At 39.8% G+C, this 22,773-nt stretch overlaps 1 protein-coding gene across 3 annotated transcripts in view; it reads right to left on the bottom strand.

Moving 5' to 3' along the window:
• The window catches only part of SBF2 (SET binding factor 2), a 599,778-nt gene that overhangs the window by 482,118 nt on the left and 94,887 nt on the right, over positions 1–22,773 (bottom strand). For all 3 annotated transcript variants that reach the window (XM_039537930.1, XM_039537931.1, XM_039537932.1), the window contains exon 2: positions 16,420–16,505. In XM_039537930.1, the coding sequence (XP_039393864.1) occupies positions 16,420–16,505 (86 nt within the window). The remainder of the gene's footprint in view (positions 1–16,419; positions 16,506–22,773) is intronic.

Here is a 22,773-nt window from a genome sequence, read left to right as displayed (position 1 = left end):
AAAAAATAAAAAAAATAAAAAGCAGCAAAGACAGTTGAATGAGATTTTCTAATGTTATCTACTTAGATTATTCTTTTTCTGCCAACAACTGAAAACAACATGGCAAAGAGCTGTGGAAGCCGAGCTGAAAAACCTGGGGCACAGCTGGGGAACCATTGAAAGACTTGCCAGAAGCAGACAGGAGTGGAGGAGCTTCATCACTGCCCTAAATGCCAGATGATGATGATGATAGAAATATTAAAATGTAATTTCATTTTGAAGACATTTTAAAGTGTACAAAATGCAATATATTCCTTTGCAATGGCATGAAGCCCTCTTTGACTTTGGTTTATGTGGGTGCAGACTGCATCCTTCTTTTCAAAACTAGAGGCCCTGATTCAGCAAAGCACTTAAGTATGTGCTTAAATCCATCCCTTTTCAACAAAGCAGTTGCATGTCCATGAAGCTTAAGCACATGCTTCAGTGATCTGCTGAACTGAGTTCTTACTGGACCAATGTAAATTTCCTATTTTTAAGATTAGCACAGTCTCTCTGTATTATGTTTTATTTTGAAAGCTTTAAAGTTTCATAACACAGAAAAACAAAATATGCAGTTGTCATAGTCCGAGCCAAATGAAAAGCACTCTGGAATTTTGCTAGGCACTGTGTTGATGATCTGCTGATGCTGAGGTGTTGAAATAAAAAGCATTTCCAACTTTACCTTATGAGTAATCCAAATGAGGGTCTGGAAAACCAGAAAAGAACACTGCAAAATTTTTACTGCTCTTTGAAATAATGAAAAAAAGTCAACTCAGATGTAGAATATTGATAATTTTTATTCTATACCTTGTTTTCAGTTATGTCAAAACAAATAGCTTGCCAAATGGAGAAACCATCATGCTAGTAGTAGTGAGCAACGTTCTTAATAAGTACACAGAATACATTATTCAGGAAGGGAGGGAGGGAGGTTTTCAAGACTTTTCCCAATCATTTGCAGGGGGTTCACATTTTATAGTTTCTACATTCAACTACAAACAGCATGTGTGGTTAAATTCCATGCACCACTTAAGGTGGACGACTGGGGGAGTAAATAAGAAGGGGAAATTTCCCTATTTCCCTTATAAGTAACATGAGCGATTTCAGATGCATAATTAGGTTAGAATTTGATCCAATATGTCTACTATATAAAATATCTACTTGATAGGACACTTTAGCAGAGGTATGTATCATTCATTCCTCAGAGATTTCATGGCCTTTTTCATGCATTCTTCAGGCCCAGAAAACATATAATTCATTGCACAGATAGAGAAATTCTGCTCTTAACTCAAACCCTTTTGAGTTCAACCTGTTTTCACAGAGTGTAAGTCCTGGTTGAATTTGGTCCAATATATCTGCTATATAAATGTACTAAATGTACATTAAAAAAACAGAGTATACATAAAAGTAGAAACAATTTAAATAAACTTTCCAATCACATTTATATATAGCTCAACACCATGACGACACTGTATAATGTCCAAACCTTTTTCTAGCAGAGACTGGTAAAATCTTTTAAACAAGGAACATACTCAAGGTGGTGACAAAGCTTCAATATTGATGGACTAGGAGATGGATGATGAACTATTGCAAATTAAGATACAATGTTAAACAAATTTGTGTCAATTAGTAAAACTATGACGGCAACAATAGCTGAAAATGAAGGTTGAATTAGTGTCACCAACTTTCCTAAGTGAGTGGCTCTCCAAATCATCTTCGAATAGTTCCTTTTGCTCAGTAAAGTGTAAACTTATTACATAATTCTTTACATATTGGTTCATCATTTTAAAATAGACTGGGCAAGGCAAAGGGAAAAATATTATTGGTAACACACAAGATGACCTAACAGACATTTTCAAACTCAAGGTATTAGGACCCTCTTATGAAACAGGCATATGTCTTTCCCATCTTTAAATTTCTGTTAATGTGTTTCATAAAATACCAAAAAAAAGAATGGAAAAGACCTGTTAGGTCAGCTAGTTCATCCCTCACACAAAGCACAATTATTTACTGCAGCATATATTTTCTGGCCAAGTCATTTAGATTGTCTATAAAACACTGAATTTCAAGCTTAACTCAGATCTTCACATTTCTTTTTGCATAGAAAGAATTAAAGCTAGTAAAGTTCTGCAGGTATTACTTTTGGGCTCAGTTTAATCAGTTTCAATTACCGGTATATGAAAGACAACATATATAACCAATTTGGGCAGGGTCCCTATTTACATTATCTATATGTACTAAAATGCTGTAATATAGCCAAGAAAGTTAATTTTAGGTTATGTACAAAATAAAGTACAAAGATAAGGAAAATATTACGGACGGGAGGGGAAGTGAGTATAATTCCTTTCCCTCAGACCAACAGTCTAATTCATACTATTTGCTAAAGATATAACATAAAATTGAGTTATATTAAGTATATACATAAAACTAGGTTATCATTCACTCCTTATGTCTCATCAGTTTTCCTGTCTATAGTCCTATGCTTTTTATCTTTTATCTCCTTCACACGTTGTGATATAATTTTCTGTTGTATAGTTACTGACAGTTTCTTCCAAGATCAATGCTGCCCTCAAGATAGTTACCAGAACATGTTAAAACAGTGTAATCTTATCCTTTCCCTTCAAAGAACTGCCAGTGCTGCTTCTTCACTGCTGACATGTTACACTAGACCAAGAACTGCAAAAACAATATTGTTTCCAAACCTGAGTTTCCTGGATGATGTACCAAAGACGTCACCTTCATGATAGCTCTAACTCTTCAATCCTAATAAGTTTCACATTTTTAATTTACCAAGTTTGGATAGCAATCAGAATTCAGCTGATCTTTAAAGCTTTTTAAACTGTTGTCCTTAATTCAACCTCTGAATAGCTGGTTTTTATAGTTTATTTTGGAAGTTCAAACTTGAAATGGTTTAGCTTAATGGATTGTTTGGAAAAAAAGAACATTTTGTTCAAGCACTAAATAGGCTTTCCTCCAGAAAAATAACATTTGTAGCATGAATATGTGAAAAATACCTAAATTATTACTGTATATTTTAATTGAAATCTGTGTATTTAGTAGAGAATTCTAGTGTGCCTTTAAATCTGTTTGTTGACTGTAATGGCTTAACTAAAATTCCAAATATAATGAGAAATCAGATAGAGCCATTGTTTTGTCTGAAATATTTATTTACCTAAAAATAAGGAAACTTTTGGTGTGATAAATAGTACCCAAGTGTTACAATCTCCATTTCTTGAGACAAAATTAGATATAGCCCTACCGTTTGGCTCAGTAACAGACAACCTTTCCAGTTCAAATTATTCTATTCCCTCGCTTTGTACTGAGGCAAGAGAGTGACTTAAGACAGGGTTTGTTTAGGAATAATTAAGGTATATCCCATGCAGAGGAAAGTATGACAAAGAAGTCCTTGCCATTTGTTCAGACAACAAAAACAAAATTAAAAAGATGAGACCTCCACCAGTGTAATCATTCCAAACTGATGCATGGATGTTCAGTGTACTAGTTAAACCTTGTTAAGGAAGAAGCAGCAATCACACACCTAAAGAGTAGGGTTGCCATCCCTCCGGGATTGGCCTGGAGTCTTCGGGAATTAAATATTAATCTTTATTTAAAGATTATGTCATGTGATGAAATCTCCAGAAATACTTCCAACTGAAATCAGCAACCCTACTAAAGAGCATTATAGAAATTCAAAATTCTTCCATAATCATCAACCTCAAAGACACTTGACTGAAGACTCAGGAAGGTTGTATCTCTACATTTTCAATCAACTACCATAATTATCCCAAATTTGTATGGAGCAGGAAGATGGCTTTGTGGTTCCCATTCTTTATTGGTAATTAAATGAAGTCAAATTTCTTCTGATGCTGCATCAGTAGAGTTATCAGCCTTTAATCTGGCAATTCCTTGAAAACTCCTCCTTCAATTGCTTTTGTGAATTTAGTGCCTCTGTAGAATCCCTTGTGCAAAACCTGGGCTGTGTTTTTTGATCAAAGCCATCATCCATCAATGTGTTCAGTATTCAAGATAAAAGGTCAGGAGAGACACTGATAAGCATATATACAAAGGCATATTTTTAAAAAGAAAATTAGCTGATTTAAGAAGAAAAGTTCAAGTACTTATCTTACAGATGGTCACTAGTGTCCAGGTAGAGATGACATTGTTTCTTTAGAAACAGTTCAAAAACAAAAACCCAAATCCTTTAGAATTTCCAAGCAATTAATGTTTTTGGAGGAAAAAATACTCTAGTACTACTCAACCTAATATTTACAGTATTTAAAACACTAATACAAGTATTCCCCATTTTCTTCAGTACCCTAATATAATATTACATTATGAGAAACACTTTTAACTCAAATGCCTATTTCTGTGGATCATACAATATGGATTAGGAAGCTGGACTGCATTTCAGTGATTTCGGATTATTAGAAGTTATTCAAAGCAACCACTTAAAGAATAGCCATGGGAGAAAGGCAAAAAAAAATAAAACCAATGTATTTTTCAAAACGATATGTCTCTACAAAACATACCTACATCACATCATTTCAAATAAAATGTAAAGTTTTGGTTACTTCTCACAAACAAAATGTATTTTTTCCAAAAACAATATATTTTCTCTTTCAATGAGTAGGTGACAATGGGAAATATAGTATAAAATATAAATCAAAGCAATAGAGTAAACAAAAGCAAAAAGTTACACTGTATTGCATTTATGCATCTCCAGGTTTATCATCATGTAACATTAAAGAAGGCCACAGAATGACTTTGCAATATTATTCTTGTACTTTGTGTGTCTGTCACTAAAATTAACTCTGATTAATTTGCGTGGCTGTCTGTGGGTATCTTATTGGCCTATTATGTTAAAAAAACTGACAAAAATAACTATAATGAGTTCAAAGAAGAGTGATTGTGCCAAGCCTACTTTATTTTTCCATTTTATTTATTTCTAAATACTATCAACGAATTTTCCTTTGCTGAACAACAGTGATATTTAAAAACAAACATACCTTTTTTACTTGGGTAAAAAAAACAGGACCCAGTACTATGTTTCGTTATTCTTCATTATTAAGCAGAAAATTACATAGAAATGCTTCATAGTAAATAAAAGTTCTTCCAGTAGAACTCTTTAAATATCAACTAACCTTTCAGCAAACAATTATCACCACTTAGTTTACCAAAACTGGTGTGTTAAAGTACAATACATATACTCCATTTTTACTTTATTCTTAGGTATACATCAAAAGACTAGCCAGAATATAGTGTTTGTTGAGTTAAGGCCAAATCTTTGTTTCATGATCAAATTTAAAAAGAAAAGGCATTGCCTGTGGGGACAATTCAGAGGACTTCGAGGGGGGGAGGAGGAACCTTCCCTTCCTTCAATACACAAATAGAAGCAGGAGCACCCATACAACTAGGTCATAGCCACTACAGACGCTCCCCAGTTATGTAAACCCGACATATGCAAATCTGAGCTTACGGAAAAAGTTCTGTAAGCTAGAAATAGGAGGGCTTTGTTTTTTGGTGTAATGGTCGGAATACGTTTCCGACTTAGGCAAAATCCAAGTTACAGAATGCTTGCATAAATCAGGGTGTGTCTGTATTAAAATATGAAGAGGTGCAACAAACTCGGCCTTCTCTCTCCCCTGTATGTAGGGCTTTGGATATGTTCGTGTCTATGGCTGTGCATGTGTCTGTGTTTTAAAGTGTTTTAGTAATCCTTGTCTTTTTCTCCTGAAAGCCTGACAGAAGTCTCACTAATTTTCCTCAATAAAATATAAGTATCATTATACTTCATAATATATAAACTTTTTGGAGTGGACTATACTAGCACAGACCATAATCTATCCCAATCCTGACTGTGGTCTCTGAGTGCTACAGCAACATTAGATAGTAAAAAGCAGAAATATTTCCATCACTTAAATGCCAACTTAAAGATCAGAAGCCTTAAGATGGCTATAATAATCAAGATATGAGTTAACTTGCCTTTCTCTTTCAATGGACTCCCAAGTATAGTTGTGCAAAAGGTGTTCCACTAAAAAGCCAATCACTTCTCATTTATCTTAGCCTTCAGAAGAAGTAATCTTTTTCAAGCTTAGCTCTTCTTATATGTCATTGTCATCTACACTTTTGTACTTATACAGCACTTTTCACACACAGATGTTTAAGTTGTTTACAAAACTGAGCAAGCAATTTTCTGTTTTCCGGATGGGAGAAACTTATGCACAAAAAAGTTAAGCATCTCACCAAAGATCACACAGCACATTAATGGGACAGTTAGGAAAATAACTCAGTTCCCCTGATTTGTAGCCTTTTTGCTCAAGCCTCTATACAAATGCTCGATGTTCTAGTCACTATTTCTTTCGTTTAAATACTTCATTTAATAGGCTAGTGAAGAGGGGACTACATTATGTCACAATAAAAAAAATTGTATATCAGCTTTTCTTTTAGGTTTTTTTCCAAAACATACAAAAAAAATTAGTTCCACTCATAAACACTTCGAAAAGATTAGAGTTGTCATCCACCCTAATTACATCAACAAATCCTTAAAAAACTTTCAGAACCCACATAGTCACATTGCAACATCACATTGTGAGACACAAGCTTTCCCTGTCAGACAAATTTATACAAGTGACAAACCCAAAAGAGACATTTTCAAGAGTTTTACTGCTACAAAAATCAGTCTACCTTGTCATTCCCAAATTACAAGATCAAGCTACTATGTCTAGTATCTACAGGAAAAAGACTTTTCATTCTACCCTAAACACAATATTCCTAAACCCATTACTACTTACTTAATTCATCCAGCCTATACTTTTTCCGTTACTGTCACAGTTCCAGAGCTAAATGCACCTCTGACCCCTTGCATAGTTTATGTTTAGAGGTCTCTGGCCTCAAGCCATCATCTCTCTGTGAGCAGGAATTTGCATCCCCCTTCTTCCAGACCAGGGATTTAGGCTTGTAGTCACCCTGAAATTCACTGTGACTAACCCAACAGGTATGACCTCAATATCTAGAGCCTGCTATTCTGTTCTCTTCCAGGGGCTATGACAGTGGTTACCAGATTTCACAAAGCACAGTACATTTATTTAGTACAAAAGCATTACAAAGAAAACATATAAATAAAGCAATAAACATTCTACCTGGTTGCTAAGCTTACCAAGTGTCACCCATCTTCCACAGAGAGATATTGGCAGCTTCCAGGTGCTTCAAACCCTTCCAGCAGGGTTTTTGGCCTCTTGGGTTACAATCTCATGTCAGTTTCTGGACCATGAGGGACTCTGAGTCAGTTTGTGATGACCCATTATATCAAACACCCTTTCTTTGTCTCTTAGCCTTTTGAACCCCGTCTGAACCTGTATATGCAATTCTCCTAGGGGGTGGTACTGGTTTTGAATTGTTTATCTGTCCAGGAATTTGCAGGGGTTCACCAATGATTTTAGCTGTTGGGGGAAACTCGGTAACCTTCCCCCTATGGAGCTAGAATACAATCCCTAGCTCACATATAACATTTAAAAGATACACATGCTTATGAATAATCCCTTTGACTATAGCATTTGCACCTCTCAATATAACAGACTTCTGAAGTTTCCACGCTTCTCTCATCTGCCACAGTTATGTCAGTAACAATTCCTGCAATAAATACAAATCCATATTTGTTTGTCACTATTCCACAGTTGCTATCTAACCTTTTTTGGCCAAGACTTCCCTGAAATTATATTTTCAGTCCTAGCTGTTTCATTCTCAACAAGAATCTTGGATTGTCTAAGGATTTATTTAAAAAGAAAAAGATAAGAGGAAGAAAAAAGGTTGATCACTATGCAGAGTAAGTAGAAAGTCCATGGTTGAATGTATACTCCTCCCTGCCTCAGCCACTCTCCATACCCAGACATTAGTGGAGCAGCTAAGGCAGGGGAGGGAGAAGAGCAGAGTCATCCAGAGTTAACATAGCCACATCACGGGCATCAACACTCTCTGAGTAGGGCAATGACAGAACAGCATCAAAACAGAAAAAACAGACAAATGGAAAGCAAAGATGAGACGGGGGAGAAATGGGAGAATGTCAGAAGGCAGAAAACAGTGGGAATGTCTACAGAGGGAAGAAAAAAGTAGGAAGAGGAGGAGAAAAGCCCTACATCATTCCCCCTTTCATTATGTCAGATGAGAGAGAAAGAGCCCTATACTCTTCAAAAGGGGAACCTCATGTTATCACCCTAACACACTAATGAAGTCCGCACCCCAAAAAGACAGCTACAGCTATAGAGAGAAAGTTCAAATAAAGCATTTTGTGAAGGATGGAAGGATGCTGAGCCTCATAAAGGGCTTCCAAAAATGTGGAGAAGTTTTCGGACTTCCGGACATTTATCTAAACTCCAAATATCTTTTGAGGTCCTGAATAAATAAGGTATCCATATTAAAATAACCCAAAATCACCAGCAGCACTCATGACCCTCCAGCAGCTGACTACCTATGTAAATAATGGCCAAGACAGACTGCAGAATTGTCCCTAGAAAATTTTCAAATATTGAGAACTATAAAAATCTGATTTAAACGAGAAGTCTTTCCCCCCCCTATGTACTGTGTTTGCAGACTACACTGTTTTTACTGTATTGTATTCTCATGAATTCAATACAATTTATGCTCAAGCCAAGTAATCATTAGACTAGATTCTTGGATCACATCTATGAAAATGTTTTTCTGACAGTGTGACTTTTACAAGACACAGAAAATATGTTGTCAGAGAATATCATCTACTACATTCAAAATAGTGAGTTATAGTTACACCATTGAAAGATACTTAAATTTGACACATTGCAGAAATAGACCATTGAGACTAAGTGCTCTTGACTATCACCAATGAACCAAGGAAAACACTTTCTTAGTTGTATTAACATGATCTCAAAAGCAGCATGTTACAATGGTGCTGGCTGTAGCTATATTGGTAAAATAATGAATACTCAATGGTGGTTCTTAGCCCTGGTCTACACTACAAGGTTAGGTCGAATTTAGCCGCATTAGGTCAATTTTATAATGAATGCGTCCACACAAGCAACCCTGTTCCATTGACCTAAAGGGCTCTTAAAATTGACTTCTGTACTCATCCGTGGTAAGGGGAGTAGCACTAAAATCAACCTTGCTGGGTCGAATTTGGGGTAGTGTGGATGCAAATCGATGTTATTGGCCTCCAGGAGCTATCCCAGAGTGCTCCAATGTGACCTCTCTGGACAGCACTTTCAACTCCAATGCACTAGCCAGGTACACAGGAAAAGCCCCAGGAACTTTTGAATTTCATTTCCTGTTTGGTCAGCGTGGCAAGCTCAGCAGCACAGGTGACCATGCAGTACCCCAAGAATGGCAAACGAGCTCCAGCATGGAGCAAACGGGAGACACTGGATCTGATTGCTGTATGGGGAGAAGAATCTGTGCAGGCAGAACTCGGATCAAAAAGAAGAAATGCTAATATATATGCCAAAATCACACAGGGTACGATGGATAGAGGCTACAACAAGGACATTCAGCAGTGCCGCGTGACAGTCAAGGAGCTCAGGCAAGCCTACCAAAAGACAAAGGAGGCAAACGGTTGCCCTGGGTCATAGCACCACACATGCCACTTCTATGATCAGCTGCATGGCATTCTAGGAGGGGGATTCTACCACTACCCTACCACTGTCCATGGACACCTGCAAGGGGGGAGTCTCACGCAACACGGAGGAGGATTTTGTGGATGAGGAAGAGGAGGAGAATGTGCAGCGGGCAAGCAGTGAATCTGTTCTCCCTGGCAGCCAGGACCTTTTCATCACCTTGGAGCCAATACCCTCCCAAGGCAGGATCTCCGACCCTGAAGACAGAGAAGGCACCTCTGGTGAGTGCACATTTGTAACTACAGTACAGAGTTTAAAAGCAACAGTGTTTAATGTTTGATTGGCCCTGAAGACTTGGGATGCATTCACAGCCAGTACAGCTACTGGAAAAGTCTGTTAACATGTCTGGGGATGGAGCGGGAATCCTCCAGGGACATCTCCATGAAGCTCTCCTGGAGGTACTCTGAAATCCTTTGCAGAAGGTTTCTGGGGAGGGCTGCCTTATTTCGTCCTCCACGGTAGGCTACTTTACCACACCAAGCCAGCAGCAAGTAGTCTGGAATCATTGCAGCACAAAGATGTCAGCGAATGGTCCTGGGTTTGGTCGCATTTAAGCAACATTCGGTCTATATCTTTCTGTGTTAGCCTCAGGAGAGTGGTATCATTAACGGTCACCTGGCTGAAATAGGGGAATTTTTGTAAGGGAACAGTAAAAGGACCCCATTCACGCTGGGCTGTTTGTGCTTGGCTAAAAGGGATCATTCCTGAGAACAGCCACACGGCAGGGGGGAAGGGTGAAGGGATCATCCCAAATAGCCACGCAGAGAGGTGGCGGGAGGTGTGTGCTGCACATCCACCCGAAAACTGCAACCCCTCCTTTTAAATGGCAAACCCAACCGGCATTGCTTGCTATGGGAAAGAAGGATGCTGCAGTTTGAAAACATTCCCACATGTTACGAAGGCATTAGAAGCCAAACCCGCATACCCTTTGGCTTACCATGGCTGCCTGGAAACTGAATTCTGTTGCCCAGCCGTGTGTGATGTGTCACCATACCAACAGGCACTCAATATAAAAGGCAAAATGCAACCTTGTACCTAAAGCACATGTGCTGTCTGCTGTGAATTGCTTGATTCACTGTGAAAGAGTCTCCCTTTTGTTCTCAGAAATATCTCACCTTAAATTTTACTCTCCGTTTTTATATCCCCGCAGGTACAAATGTTTCTATGCTCCCCCATCATCTCCGTCCCTGAGGTTATCGCAGATTAGAAGGCAAAAAAACTGCACTCGCAATGACATGTTTTCTGAGCTCATGCAGTCCTCCCGCACTGATAGGGCACAGCTGAATGCATGGAGGCATTCAGTGGCAGAGTCCAGGAAAGCATTAAGTGACCATGATGAGAAGAGGCAGGATGTAATGCTGAGGCTAATGGGGGAGCAAACGGACATGCTCAGGTGTCTGGTGGAGCTGCAGGAAAGCCAACAAGAGCAGACACCGCAGCTGCCTCCATTGTACAACCGCCTGCCCTCCTCCCCAAGTTCCATATTCTCCTCATCCAGACACCCAAGAACGCAGAGGGGCAGGCTCCAGGCACCCAGCCACTCCACTCCAGAGGATGGCCCAAACAACAGAAGGCTGTCATTCAAACAGTTTTGATTTACAGTGTGGCTACAATAAGCAATGTGGCCTTGTCCTTCCCTCCTCTCCCCCCTCACCCGGGCTACCTTATCAGTTATCTCCCTTTTTTTTTTTTAATTAATAATGAAAAATGCATGGTTTTAAAACAATAGTGACTTTATTTCCTTTGCCAGCTGTGATCGAAGGGGGGAGGGTGGTTGGCTTACAGAGAATTAAAATCAACAAAGGGGGCAGGTTTGCATCAAAGAGAAAAACAACTGTCACACCGTAGCATGGCCAGTCATGAAACTGGTTTTCAAAGCCTCTCTGATGTGCAGCACACCTATCTGCGCTCTTCTAATCACCAGGCGATTTGCCTCAACCTCTGCGCCATAAAAATCTCCCCCTTACTCTCACAGATACTATGGAGCACACAGCAAGCAGTAATAACAATGGGAATATTGGTTGTGCTGAGGTCTAACCTAGTCAGCAAAAAGCACCAGCGAGCTTTTAAATGTCCAAAGGCACATTATACCACCATTCTGCACTTGCTCAGCCTATAGTTGAACTGCTCCTTACTACTGTCCAGGCTGCCTGTGTATGGCTTCATGAGTCATGGGAGCAAGGGGTAGGCTGGGTCTCCAAGAATAACTACTGGCATTTCAACATCCCCAACAGTAATGTTCTGGTCTGGGAAGTAAGTCCCTTCTTGCAGCTGCTCAAACAGCCTGGAGTTCCTGAAGATGCGAGCGTCATGCACCTTTCCCGGCCATCCCACGCTGATGTCAGTGAAACATCCCTTGTGATCCACCAGTGCTTGCAGCACTATTGAGAAGTACCCCATGCGGTTTATGTACTGGTTGGCAAGGTGGTCCAGTGCCACGATAGGGATATGTGTGCCATCTATCACCCCATCACAGTGAGGGAAACCCTTTCCAGCAAAGCTATCCACTATGACCTGCACATTTCCCAGAGTCACTATCCTTGATAGCAGAACGTCAGTGATTGCATTGGCTACTTGAATCACAGCAGTCCCCACAGTAGATTTGCCCACTCCAAATTGATTCCTGATTGACCGGTAGCAGTCTGGCATTGCAAGCTTCCACAGGACTATTGCCACTCGCTTCTTAACTGTCAGGGCAGCCACTGGGAATCTTCCCATACCTGCAACACTATGCGGTCCCACCAGTCTGTGCTTGTTTGCCAGGCCCAGAATCGACATTCCACTGCATCAACTAGCCCCGCTGTCGCCCTGATGTCCCAATTGCCACATCCCGTGCTTTCAGGAATGTCTGCGTCCATGTCCTCCTCACAATCATCCTCATGCTGTCGTCTCTTAGCCAGGTTCTGCACATACTGCAGGATAATGCGCAAGGTGTTTATAATGCTCATAACAGCAGCGGTGAGCTGAGCAGGCTCCATGCTTGCCGTGCTATGGCATCTGCACAGGTAACCCAGGAAAAAAGGCTTTCACAGAGGGAGGGAGGGGAGACTGACAACATGTACCCAAAACCACCCGTGACAATGTCTTTGCCCCATCAGGCTTTGTGAGCTTAACCCAGAATTCCAATGGGCAGCGGAGACTGTGGGCTAGCTTCCCACAATGCACCACTCTGTGAGTCGATGCTAGCCATGGTAGTGTGGATGCACTCTGCTGTTTAGTGGGGACATACAGAAACTATACAGGACTGTATAAAACTGATTTTTTTAAATCAACTTCTATAAAATCAACCTAATTTCATAGTGTAGACATACCATTCAAAACTTGTGAATTGTCTTAGAAAATTAAATAAATATTTGCAAAATGGGGGGGGGGGGGAGAATAGCTCAGTGGTTTGAGCATTGGCCTGCTAAACCCAGGGTTGTGAGTTCAATCCTTGAGGGGGCCATTTAGGGATCGGAGGCAAAAAACAAACAAAAAAAATACAAAAAAAACTGTCAGGGACAGTACTTGGTCCTGCTAGTAAAGGCAGGGGACTGGACTCAATGACCTTTCAAGGTCCCTTCCAGTTCTATGAGATAGGTATATTTCTGGAAATATTGAAGACATAGAGGTAACCCTCTCTTTTAATCATCTGATAATGGAGAATTATACTGATATGGAATTAACCCAGTAACCAGAATACAGGGATATATTTGCTCAGCTCTCTTAGCTACACAATTCCCTGCACTGATTGACTACGAGTCTCTTACTTGCATAATGACTGAATTGTTATTTCTCAGTAACTGTACAGTGATTATGCAAATCTGTACCTTGACTGACTACAGTCCATCTGCTCTGCCACTTGTACTACTAAATTTCAAGTTCTAGATCAGTAAATGCAATTCCCCTCTCTGTTCAGCTGAAGCAGGTAAACTCCTAAATGTATATGAGACAGAACAGGAAAGAGGGGGAGAAGGAGAAAGGCAAAAAGTTTCTCTCACATTGGAAAAGAGAAAGTGTAATGCAGAAAGATAAGAGGGAGGGAAATTTAAACATATGTTTTTAATACAGCCAACTGTAAAATTACACAGCCGGTCATACTTACAGGATTGAGGACTGCATATTAAAAGCAGTGGCTCTGAAAAGGACCTGGTGAATAACCAGCTGAACATAGGTCCCAGTGCAATGCTACGGGTAACAGGGCGAACACAAGCTTTGGATATATAATCAGGGAAATATCAAGTAGGAGTAGGGAGGTAGCAAAACATCCTTATGGAGCATTGGTGAGACCATTATTGGATTACTGAATACAATTCTGGCATCCGCATTTCTGAAAGAATGTTGAAAAATTAGGAAGGATTCAAGAATGATTTCAGGTCCGGTAAATCTGCTTTATAAAGATAGATTTAAGAAGCTCAACCTATTTACCTTACCAAAAAGAAAGTATAGACTGTGATCAAGTCACCTCTTACAAGTGCCTGTATGGGAAGAAGATTGCTGATAATAGAGAGATTTTTAGTCAACAAACGCATAACAATATCCAAAGCTGGAAATTGAAGCTAGACAAATTCAGACTGGAAATAAGGCACAAATTTTTAACCATCAGGATAATTAGCTATTGAAACAACTTACCTTTGAATGTGGTGGATTCTTCATCATTTGGAGTCTTTAAATAAAGACTTGGTGTCTATCTAAAAGATATGTTCTACCTCAAGAAAAAGTTATAGATTTGATGTAGGAATTACTGGATGAAATTCTAGTATCTGTTCTGCAAGAGGGTCAGCATAGGTGGTCATAATAATCCCCACTGGACTTAAAACCTAGTAGGGAGAAATCTATTATATGAAAAGGAAGGAGGAATATGGGTGGACGGAGGAAGAAAGTACAAAAGAATTTAACTTTCTTGTATGAAAAAATAATTTAATCTTTTGACAACTCATTTTGGTTTTTGTAGTTTCTTTTTTCATTTAAAATGTACATGTATAATTAACATTTTCATTATAATCATAACTGAGGATGGCTCCTGTTAACTTTCCTTGGCCTTCAGTCTCAGAGTTTATTCAGTTAGGATATAGTTATTACTTTATTTAGGAAACACATTCAAGTTTTAATTAAACAAACTGATGGGGGTGTGGGAGGAAATCTTAACATTTTTCAACATGTGAATGGCTAGAACAGAGTTAGTACAATGTTAATGAAGTTAGCACTTCAAATTATGAGCAGATATAAAATATCAATTAAATAGTAATACAACTAATGCTGAGTTGAAAGAAAAGAGAAGACAACTTTGCTGAAACTGCCTGCTATTGGTATTCCAGGAGATGTGCACAGAAACTAAGAGAAAGTGATTTGGGGGACATGTGATGCTAATAATAGAAAAGAGACTGTAGTCCAAGAATCAGAGAAGAGACGGAAATTATACCACTACTCTAACAACCAATTTACAGAATATCATTTGGATTGCTTTACAAGGAAATTTTCAACACAATGAAAACAGCGTAAAACCATTCATTTAAGACGTCTGAACACATGGAAAGATATTACAGCCTTGCTTCTCTATGACTGAGCATTTTCATATCTATTTCAAATTTAGTTAGAAAGCTCATATTTCAGCCTATGATATTCCAGAATATGTATTTCTTACTCTCCTAAAATTTCTCATGATATAATATAGTTTTTATTCTGGTGAAAGTCTAAGGAGAGGAGGAAAAAGAGAGACTGCTTGCACAAATATATCCATTATTTTATCTCAAGCTATAGTTCATCTATTAAACTTCCTTAAGCACTTTATAGTGCACCAGTCTTACATGTTATTGAATAAGATACCAATGTTCCATACCATCATGACCGCAAGAAATTCTCTTTTCTGTTCCACAACAAAATTCCATGGATAACTTGCTTTCAGCGTATGCTCTAGCTCCAACAAAATCATAATACATTTATCAAATAATCTAACTCTCCATCTCTCCTTTCTTTCTGCCCCAAAAAATCCACCCAAATACTTGTGTAATTGTCTACCTGTAGCTCTTAAAGCAATGCAGTAAGTTTAAGTCTGGATTTCAACTGCATGTATGTACTGAATTTTAAATTAACAAATAACTTCTATCAGAAGTAGATATTAAAGTGTAAAAAAAGTTTGTACTGGTAAGCACTATCACAAGACAAGTCATGCAGTTAAGTCATGCAGTTATACTGGATAACTGCATGCCATGTTTGTTCAGCCACCATAGAAATGCAGTCATACAAATATCTTACTAATAAGTTTTTGTTGCATTTTAGTAATAATTTGCTACTAAGATCTCCCTGCACAGTTACGTTGTACACCCTAAATTTAAATTTTTTATTACTGAATGAACCTCTTTTCATAATTCTTTTTCATACATAAAAACAACAATGTTCTGCAATGGTTAAAGATGAAAATTAAATCTAAAATTATTCATATTTTCTTCTGCATATTAAATACACGTTCATTTTACAAAAAAAAAACCCTGACATTTCTTATTAAATTTTCCAACTATTTTTTAAAATAAATTTGTTTTCAACTTTCAAGCAACCATATTTAGAAATCATTTTTCTACTTTTTACATTTCAGTTACATCTGCGAATGGAGAGGATATTTTTTCCTGTATCTTCTGCTAGCCGAAAACAAACCTCAAAGACATTATCTACAGCCCACTAACATGATCTTGTTCAATACCATGTCAGGCTAGATGAATGCACCCACAGAACTAAATTTTAAGGCTCCTTCTCTAAGAAGCTTATAAAATACAGGTTAATATAAACTTACCAACTCTATTCCCTGGGGAAAGGGAGTGTCATCCCAATCCTTCTGAGGAAACCTCTGAATTATTTTCCCCAAACCTTCTGCTGAGCCTGTAGAAAGACGAAAAAAATCACAGCATGAAACTTTCTCCCATTCAACAAATTTACAAGTAAAAACACTGTAGCTTATACTGTGAAAAATATCACAGTGTAAACTATTACATTTACACATCAAGACAGACAAATCCTACAATGGTCTGAATGAAACTTGCGAGTGGATTTCTATTTTTATTAAAATACAATAGAGACCACCATATAATCAAGAGCCAATTTCAAAATTTGTCAATGACATTAAAATGTTATAGATTATAAAATTCTTTTTAAAAATTTTGTAGCTCAAAAGTTTACTGGATTTGAGTTAAAATAGCATTTTTGTTTTATCCAGGGCATAAATTACTAACACAGTCTTCCTTGCCAGAATTCTTATTTCATTTCCTTGTATACCATAGTGAGACTCCTTAGGAAGCAGAATATGTATTTCATAGATGTAGGAATAATTAAAATGAAATAGGAGTAGTTTAATAATATAGCTATGTCCATGGCTTACTCTCAATCCTAAAAATTATTTTTGCCTGGTCATATTACTATACTCTACAAGCATCTTAACCACCAGAGAAATTCCATTCCCTAAGCATGAAAAACTGAAAAACGTCTCAATTGGAGAGTCCATTATTTTCTTTCTTCGCCAATGATTCATACATAAAAACTCTTCTGTTTAGGAGGCTTACTTGAGAACAGCTAGGACCATTCTGGCGTTAGCCACTACAATGTTAAGAGCATAGTCAGTGTCTCCAGTTAACACCGTCTTCTGAGAAGACAGCAGTGCCATCATCTTGCAGTTGGAAAAAGGATCATCTGCAGTTTATGCACAGGACTCAGATGAAAAAGACTTTCCTGGATCTGCTACTGTCTTACTTGTTTGGACAAGTCAGTCAATTAGATTAAGGCAGCAATTTTGAAAGGGACCTAAAAGAAATAAAATTCAATTTCCATGGATATTGAGCACTGACCTCTTTTAGGTCACTTTGAAAATCCCAAACTTAACTCATCTTGCTTTCCCTAGTTGTAAAATGGGGATAATATTTTCCTATCTTGCAAGGGTATTCAGGGGCTTAATTTTTTAATTTCTATAAAGTGCATTTTATTTTCAGAAGCAAGATGCTGTAAGAGTGCAAAGTATTTCATATGCACAAAGACTTTTCCAATATTCTTAACATATTTGCTTTACAACAGGAGATGTATATCGCAGAACCATTTGAATCCTTTAACAGGGTCCAATACTGAAAAAATATTGATCTAAAATTCAATAGTTAGTTGTGTTATACTTCCACACTATACTCTTGACACTTAACACCTACCTGCAATGTTAAAATCATGCTAGTGTGAAAAAATTAAAGTATATCCTTGTAGAGTTTTCAGAGAATACATATAAACATTAACAAATAAGAAGAAAGGTGTTAATATTGGAGAGAGTTAAGAGTGATGTTCTTTGTGTCTGATTCACTGCAGATACTCAAACAGCAACAGAGAAAAAATTATATTGTTTGTACTCCTACAAAAATAATATTTAATTTGATATAGCAGATGTCTAATAGCATAAGTCAATTCACAATAATATTGTTTCACCTTTTATTGTGCAATCTAAACAGATGTGCCCTTTACACCATTACTGACTAATTTTTGGTTTGAATTTGCTTTAGTCCTCTGAAATCCATAATAAAAGCAGATAAAAGTTGTTTTGAGGCAATCAGTATGGCAATTTACTTTGCTCTATTTAGTCTATTTTAAAATATTTACTCACAAAACTAGTTCCACCACTGGCCTTCTGTAATTTGTAATATTTCTTGAAAATAGCATGGTATCAGAATATGTTATAATACAGCAGTGACTCTTCCCTATAGAGAACAGTTTCACCCCTAAATAGGGCACACTGATTACTATTCCTAGCCTACAACTTTAATTAGTATTCATGTAAACAGGACAGCACATTGGAGAACTGCAATCAGATTAGGGCAGAACCAGGAAGGAGGAATGGGGTAAGAGATGTGGCAGCCATGATGGCAAGTCAGGGGCTGGAGGAAGCTATAAGTGCATCTGTAAATACACCAGCATGAAACTGGAGAAAAGCCTGTTGAGAGTCTTTGGGTTACGTTTAGAGACAAGAGCAACAAGGGTGATGTTGTGGTTGGCATCTGCTATAGACCACCAGACCAGGTAGATGAGGTAGACGAGGCTTTCTTCGGACAACTAAGAGAAGTTTCCAGATCACAGGTCCTGAGGGACTTCAATCACCCTGACATCTGCTGGGAGAGAAATACAGCAGTGCACAGACAATCCAGGAAGTTTTGGAGAGTGTTGGGGACAACTTCTTGGTGCAAGTGCTGGAGGAACCACCGAGGGGCCATGCTCCTATTGACCTGCTGCTCTCAAACAGGGAAGAATTGGTAGGAGAAGTAGAAGTGGGTGGCAACCTGGGCAACAGTGACCCTGAGCTAGTTAAGTTCAGGATCCTGGCAAAAGGAAGAAAGGTAACAGCAGAATATGGACCCTGGACTTCAGAAAACCAGACTTTGGCTCCCCCAGGGAACCGATGGGCAGGATTCCCTGGGAAGTTAATATGAGGGGGAAAGGAGTCCAGGAGAGCTGGCTGTATCTTAAAGAAGCCTTACTGAGAGTGCAGGAACAAACCAGCCCAACGTGCAGAAAGAATAGCAAATATGGCAGGAGACCAGCTTGGCTTAACAGAGAAATCTTCGGTGATATTAAACACAAAAAGGAAGCTTACAAGTGAAAACTTGGACAGATGACTAGGAAGGAATATAAAAATATTGCTCGAGCATGCAGGGGTATAATCAGGAAGGCCATAGCACAACTGGAATTGCAGCTAGCAAGGGGTCTGAAAGGTAACAAGAAGGGTTCCTACAGGTATGTTAGCAACAAGGAGGTCAGGGAAAGAGTGGGACCCTTACTAAATAGAGGAGGCAAACTAGTGACAGATCATGTGGAAAAAACTGAAGTACTCAATGCTTTTTTTTGCCTCAGTCTTCACAGACAAGGTCAGCTCCCAGACTGCTCCACTGGACAGCACAGTATGGGGAGGTAGTGAGCAGCCCTCAGTGATAAAAGAACAGGTTAAGGACTATTTAGAAAAGCTGGACACGCACAAGTCCATGGGGCCGGATCTAGTGCATCCGAAGGTGCAGAGGGAGTTGGCTGATGTGACTGCAGAGCCATTATCTTTGAAAACTCATGGTGACCAGGGGAGGTCCCTGATGATTGGAAAAAGGCAAAAAAAAAAGTGCCCATCTTAAAAAAAAAAAAAAAGTGAAGGAGAATCCAGGGAACTACAGACAGGTCAGCCTCACCTCAGTCCCTGGAAAAATCATGGAACAGGTCCTAATTAATGAAGATGTTGAACAAAACCGACCCAAGGACATTTTGAAGCTCTTGGAGGAGAGGAAAGTGATCAGGAACAGTCAACATGGATTCACCAAGGGCAAGTCATGCCTGACCAACCTGATTACATTCTGTGATGAAATAACTGGCTCTGAGGCTATGGAGAAAGCAGTGGACATGATATACCTTGACTTTAGCAAAGCTTTTGATACGGTCTCCCACAGTATTCTCGCCAGCAAGTTAAAAAAGGATGGATTGGATGAATGGATTATAACGTGGATAGAAAACTAGCTAGATCGTCGGGCTCAACAGATAGTGACCAACGGCTCGATGTATAACTGGCAGATAGTATCAAGCGGAGTGCCCCAGGGGTCTGTCCTGGGGCCGGTTTTGTTCAACATCTTCATTAATGATCTAGATAATAGGATGGACTGCACCCTCAGCAAGTCCACGGATGACATTAAGCTGGAGGGGGAGAGGGAGATAAGCTGGAGGGCAGGGGTAGGGTCCAGAATGACATAGACAAATTGGAGGATTGAGCTAAAAGAAATCTGATGAGGTTCAAGAAGGACAAGTGCAGAGTCCTGCACTTAGGATGGAAGAATCCCATGCATTGCTACAGGCTGGGGACTGACTGGCTAAGGGGCAGTTCTTCAGAAAAGGACCTAGGGATTACAGTGGACGAGAAGCTGGATATGAGTCAACAGTGTGCCAAGAAGGCTAATGGCAAATTGGGCTGCATTAGTAGGAGCATTGCCAGCAGATCAAGGGAAGTGATTATTCCCCTCTATTTGGTACTGGTGAGGCCACATCTGGAGTATTGCATCCACTTTTGGGCCCCCCACTACAGAGAGGATGTGGAGAAATTGGAGAGAGTCCAGCAGAGGGCAACGAAAATTATTGGGAGCTGGGGCACATAATTTACGAGCAGAGGCTGAGGGAACTGGGGTTATTTAGTCTGCAGAAGAGAAGAGTGAGGGGGGATTTGACAGCAGCCTTCAACTACCTGAAAGGGAAGGGGGTTCCAAAGAGGATGGAGCTAGGCTGTTCTCAGTGGTGTCACATGACAGAAGAAGGCACAATGGTCTCAAATTGCAGTGGGAGAGGTCTAGGTATATATATATATAACTGGTAAGAGGCTAAAGTTGTATACACCTTCTAACTCAATCTGTAATGTTCTCTAGAAAAGGTAGGTTATACTTTCACAACTTGGGAGAGGTCTAGGTTGGATATTAGGAAAAACTATTTCAGTAGGAGGGTGATGAAGCACTGGAATGGGTTACCAAAGAGGGGGTGGAATCTCCATCCTTAGAGGTTTTTAAGGCCCGGCTCGACAAAGCCCTGGCTGGGATGATTTAGTTGGTGTTGGCCCTGCTTGGAGCAGGGGGTTGGACTAGATAACCTCCTGAGGTCTCTTCCAACCCTAATCTTCTCTGATTCTGTCTGTATAGGAAAGGAACTATATACCAGCCTGTAGCAGGGTGGACCCCTGCTCCTGCCCTGAGGGGTTTAAAAGTGGCCTGGCTGGGCTTGAGAGCGGTGGCTCTAAAAGCTGGGCTGATTGGGGAAGTGGCTGCAGCTGGGCCACAGCCCAATCGGGCCACAGCTGGCCCCTATAAAAGGTCAGGGAAGCCAGAGGCAGTCAGTCTCTCTCTGCCTTCAGAGAGAGAAGGGCCTGGCTGCAGGGAGCTTGAGACTGGATACCTGAGTGAAGCAGGGCTGGGGAAAGGCTGAGGAGCTGGGGAGCTCCAGCCTGGAAAGCCCCAGGCTGCGGCCTAGCACTGGGCTAATAGGTACTGGGGTTGCAGAGGGCAGCCCAGGGGTGGGCCAAGGCAGCAGGCCCAAACCCAACCTTGCCAGTGATGAGTTGGCTGATACTGCAGTCTGCCCCAGGATGTGGGGCTAGACAATGACTGGCAGTAGCAATACACTAAGGCAAGGTAGGGATAGAGGGTGGGGATTCCCTTAGAGGGGAGACCCTGAGAGAAAGGGGTTACTGCCAGGGGGCAGCACCCCCATGTAAAAGGGCACCGGGTCCAAGGAGGGACACGGGGGCCTGAGGACAGGTGGATCACCAGCCTGTAGAGGGTGCTCCAGTGCTGGAACAGAGCTAATTCCTGGAGTCACCAGCCGGAGGCGCCGCAGGGGTGAGTCTGACCCGTCTACACAACCACTGAGTGGTAAGTGGCAGAAACAGTAGCATAACTGTAACTGTGTAAGGAACAGAGCTCCAGATCCACTAATTAAAGTCAACCAGAGTTAAGAGGGGGTCCCCTTTATATTTTATTTAATTAACTTCCCTTTCTTAAGTCAAATGTTGCCTGAATCAGCTTTTATTAAGGCAGAAATTTCTGTCTGAGGTACACTGCAATCAGGAGGTGCGATGGCAATACATGCAGATATACCCCAGGTTTGATCTAGCTAGATGAAAGCTAACTTGAGTTACAACAGCTCCAACTGCCTGGGACCCTGAGTATAAGGCAAGACTGTGCTACCACCTGCACTGCTTCAGCTTCACTGCTGGTGTTATTTGAGTTCACTTGGACCTAGATACAACAAAGCTAGCTCAGGTATATCTACATGTGCTGCAAATCACACAATTACAGTGCAGACTTATCCTGACTGACAAGAAGAATTCTATCTGTACCTCTTCTTTCTTCTCCTGTTGTCTCATCCTTCTTAGATGAGAGGGGATAAGTACAATATTATCTGTTGAAAAATTACTGCTCCTTTTATATCCTCTTCCTGTGAAGACCTCGAGCCATAGTTAAAGAGCACTGACACAGCTTATTCATGAAACTCTTTAAGATACAGAATCATTAGGAATCCAAGCAAGAAGTCGCCTGGAAAAGACCTTTAGGTAACCCTTCGAATTTGTTGAGAAATTAATTGAATCTGTAGATAATCATGCTCTATCTTATGT

The sequence above is a fragment of the Mauremys reevesii genome, linkage group 4 (genome assembly GCF_016161935.1).
Source record: "Mauremys reevesii isolate NIE-2019 linkage group 4, ASM1616193v1, whole genome shotgun sequence".
Classification (NCBI taxonomy): domain Eukaryota; kingdom Metazoa; phylum Chordata; order Testudines; family Geoemydidae; genus Mauremys; species Mauremys reevesii.
This window is presented reverse-complemented; position numbering and strand designations above follow the sequence as displayed.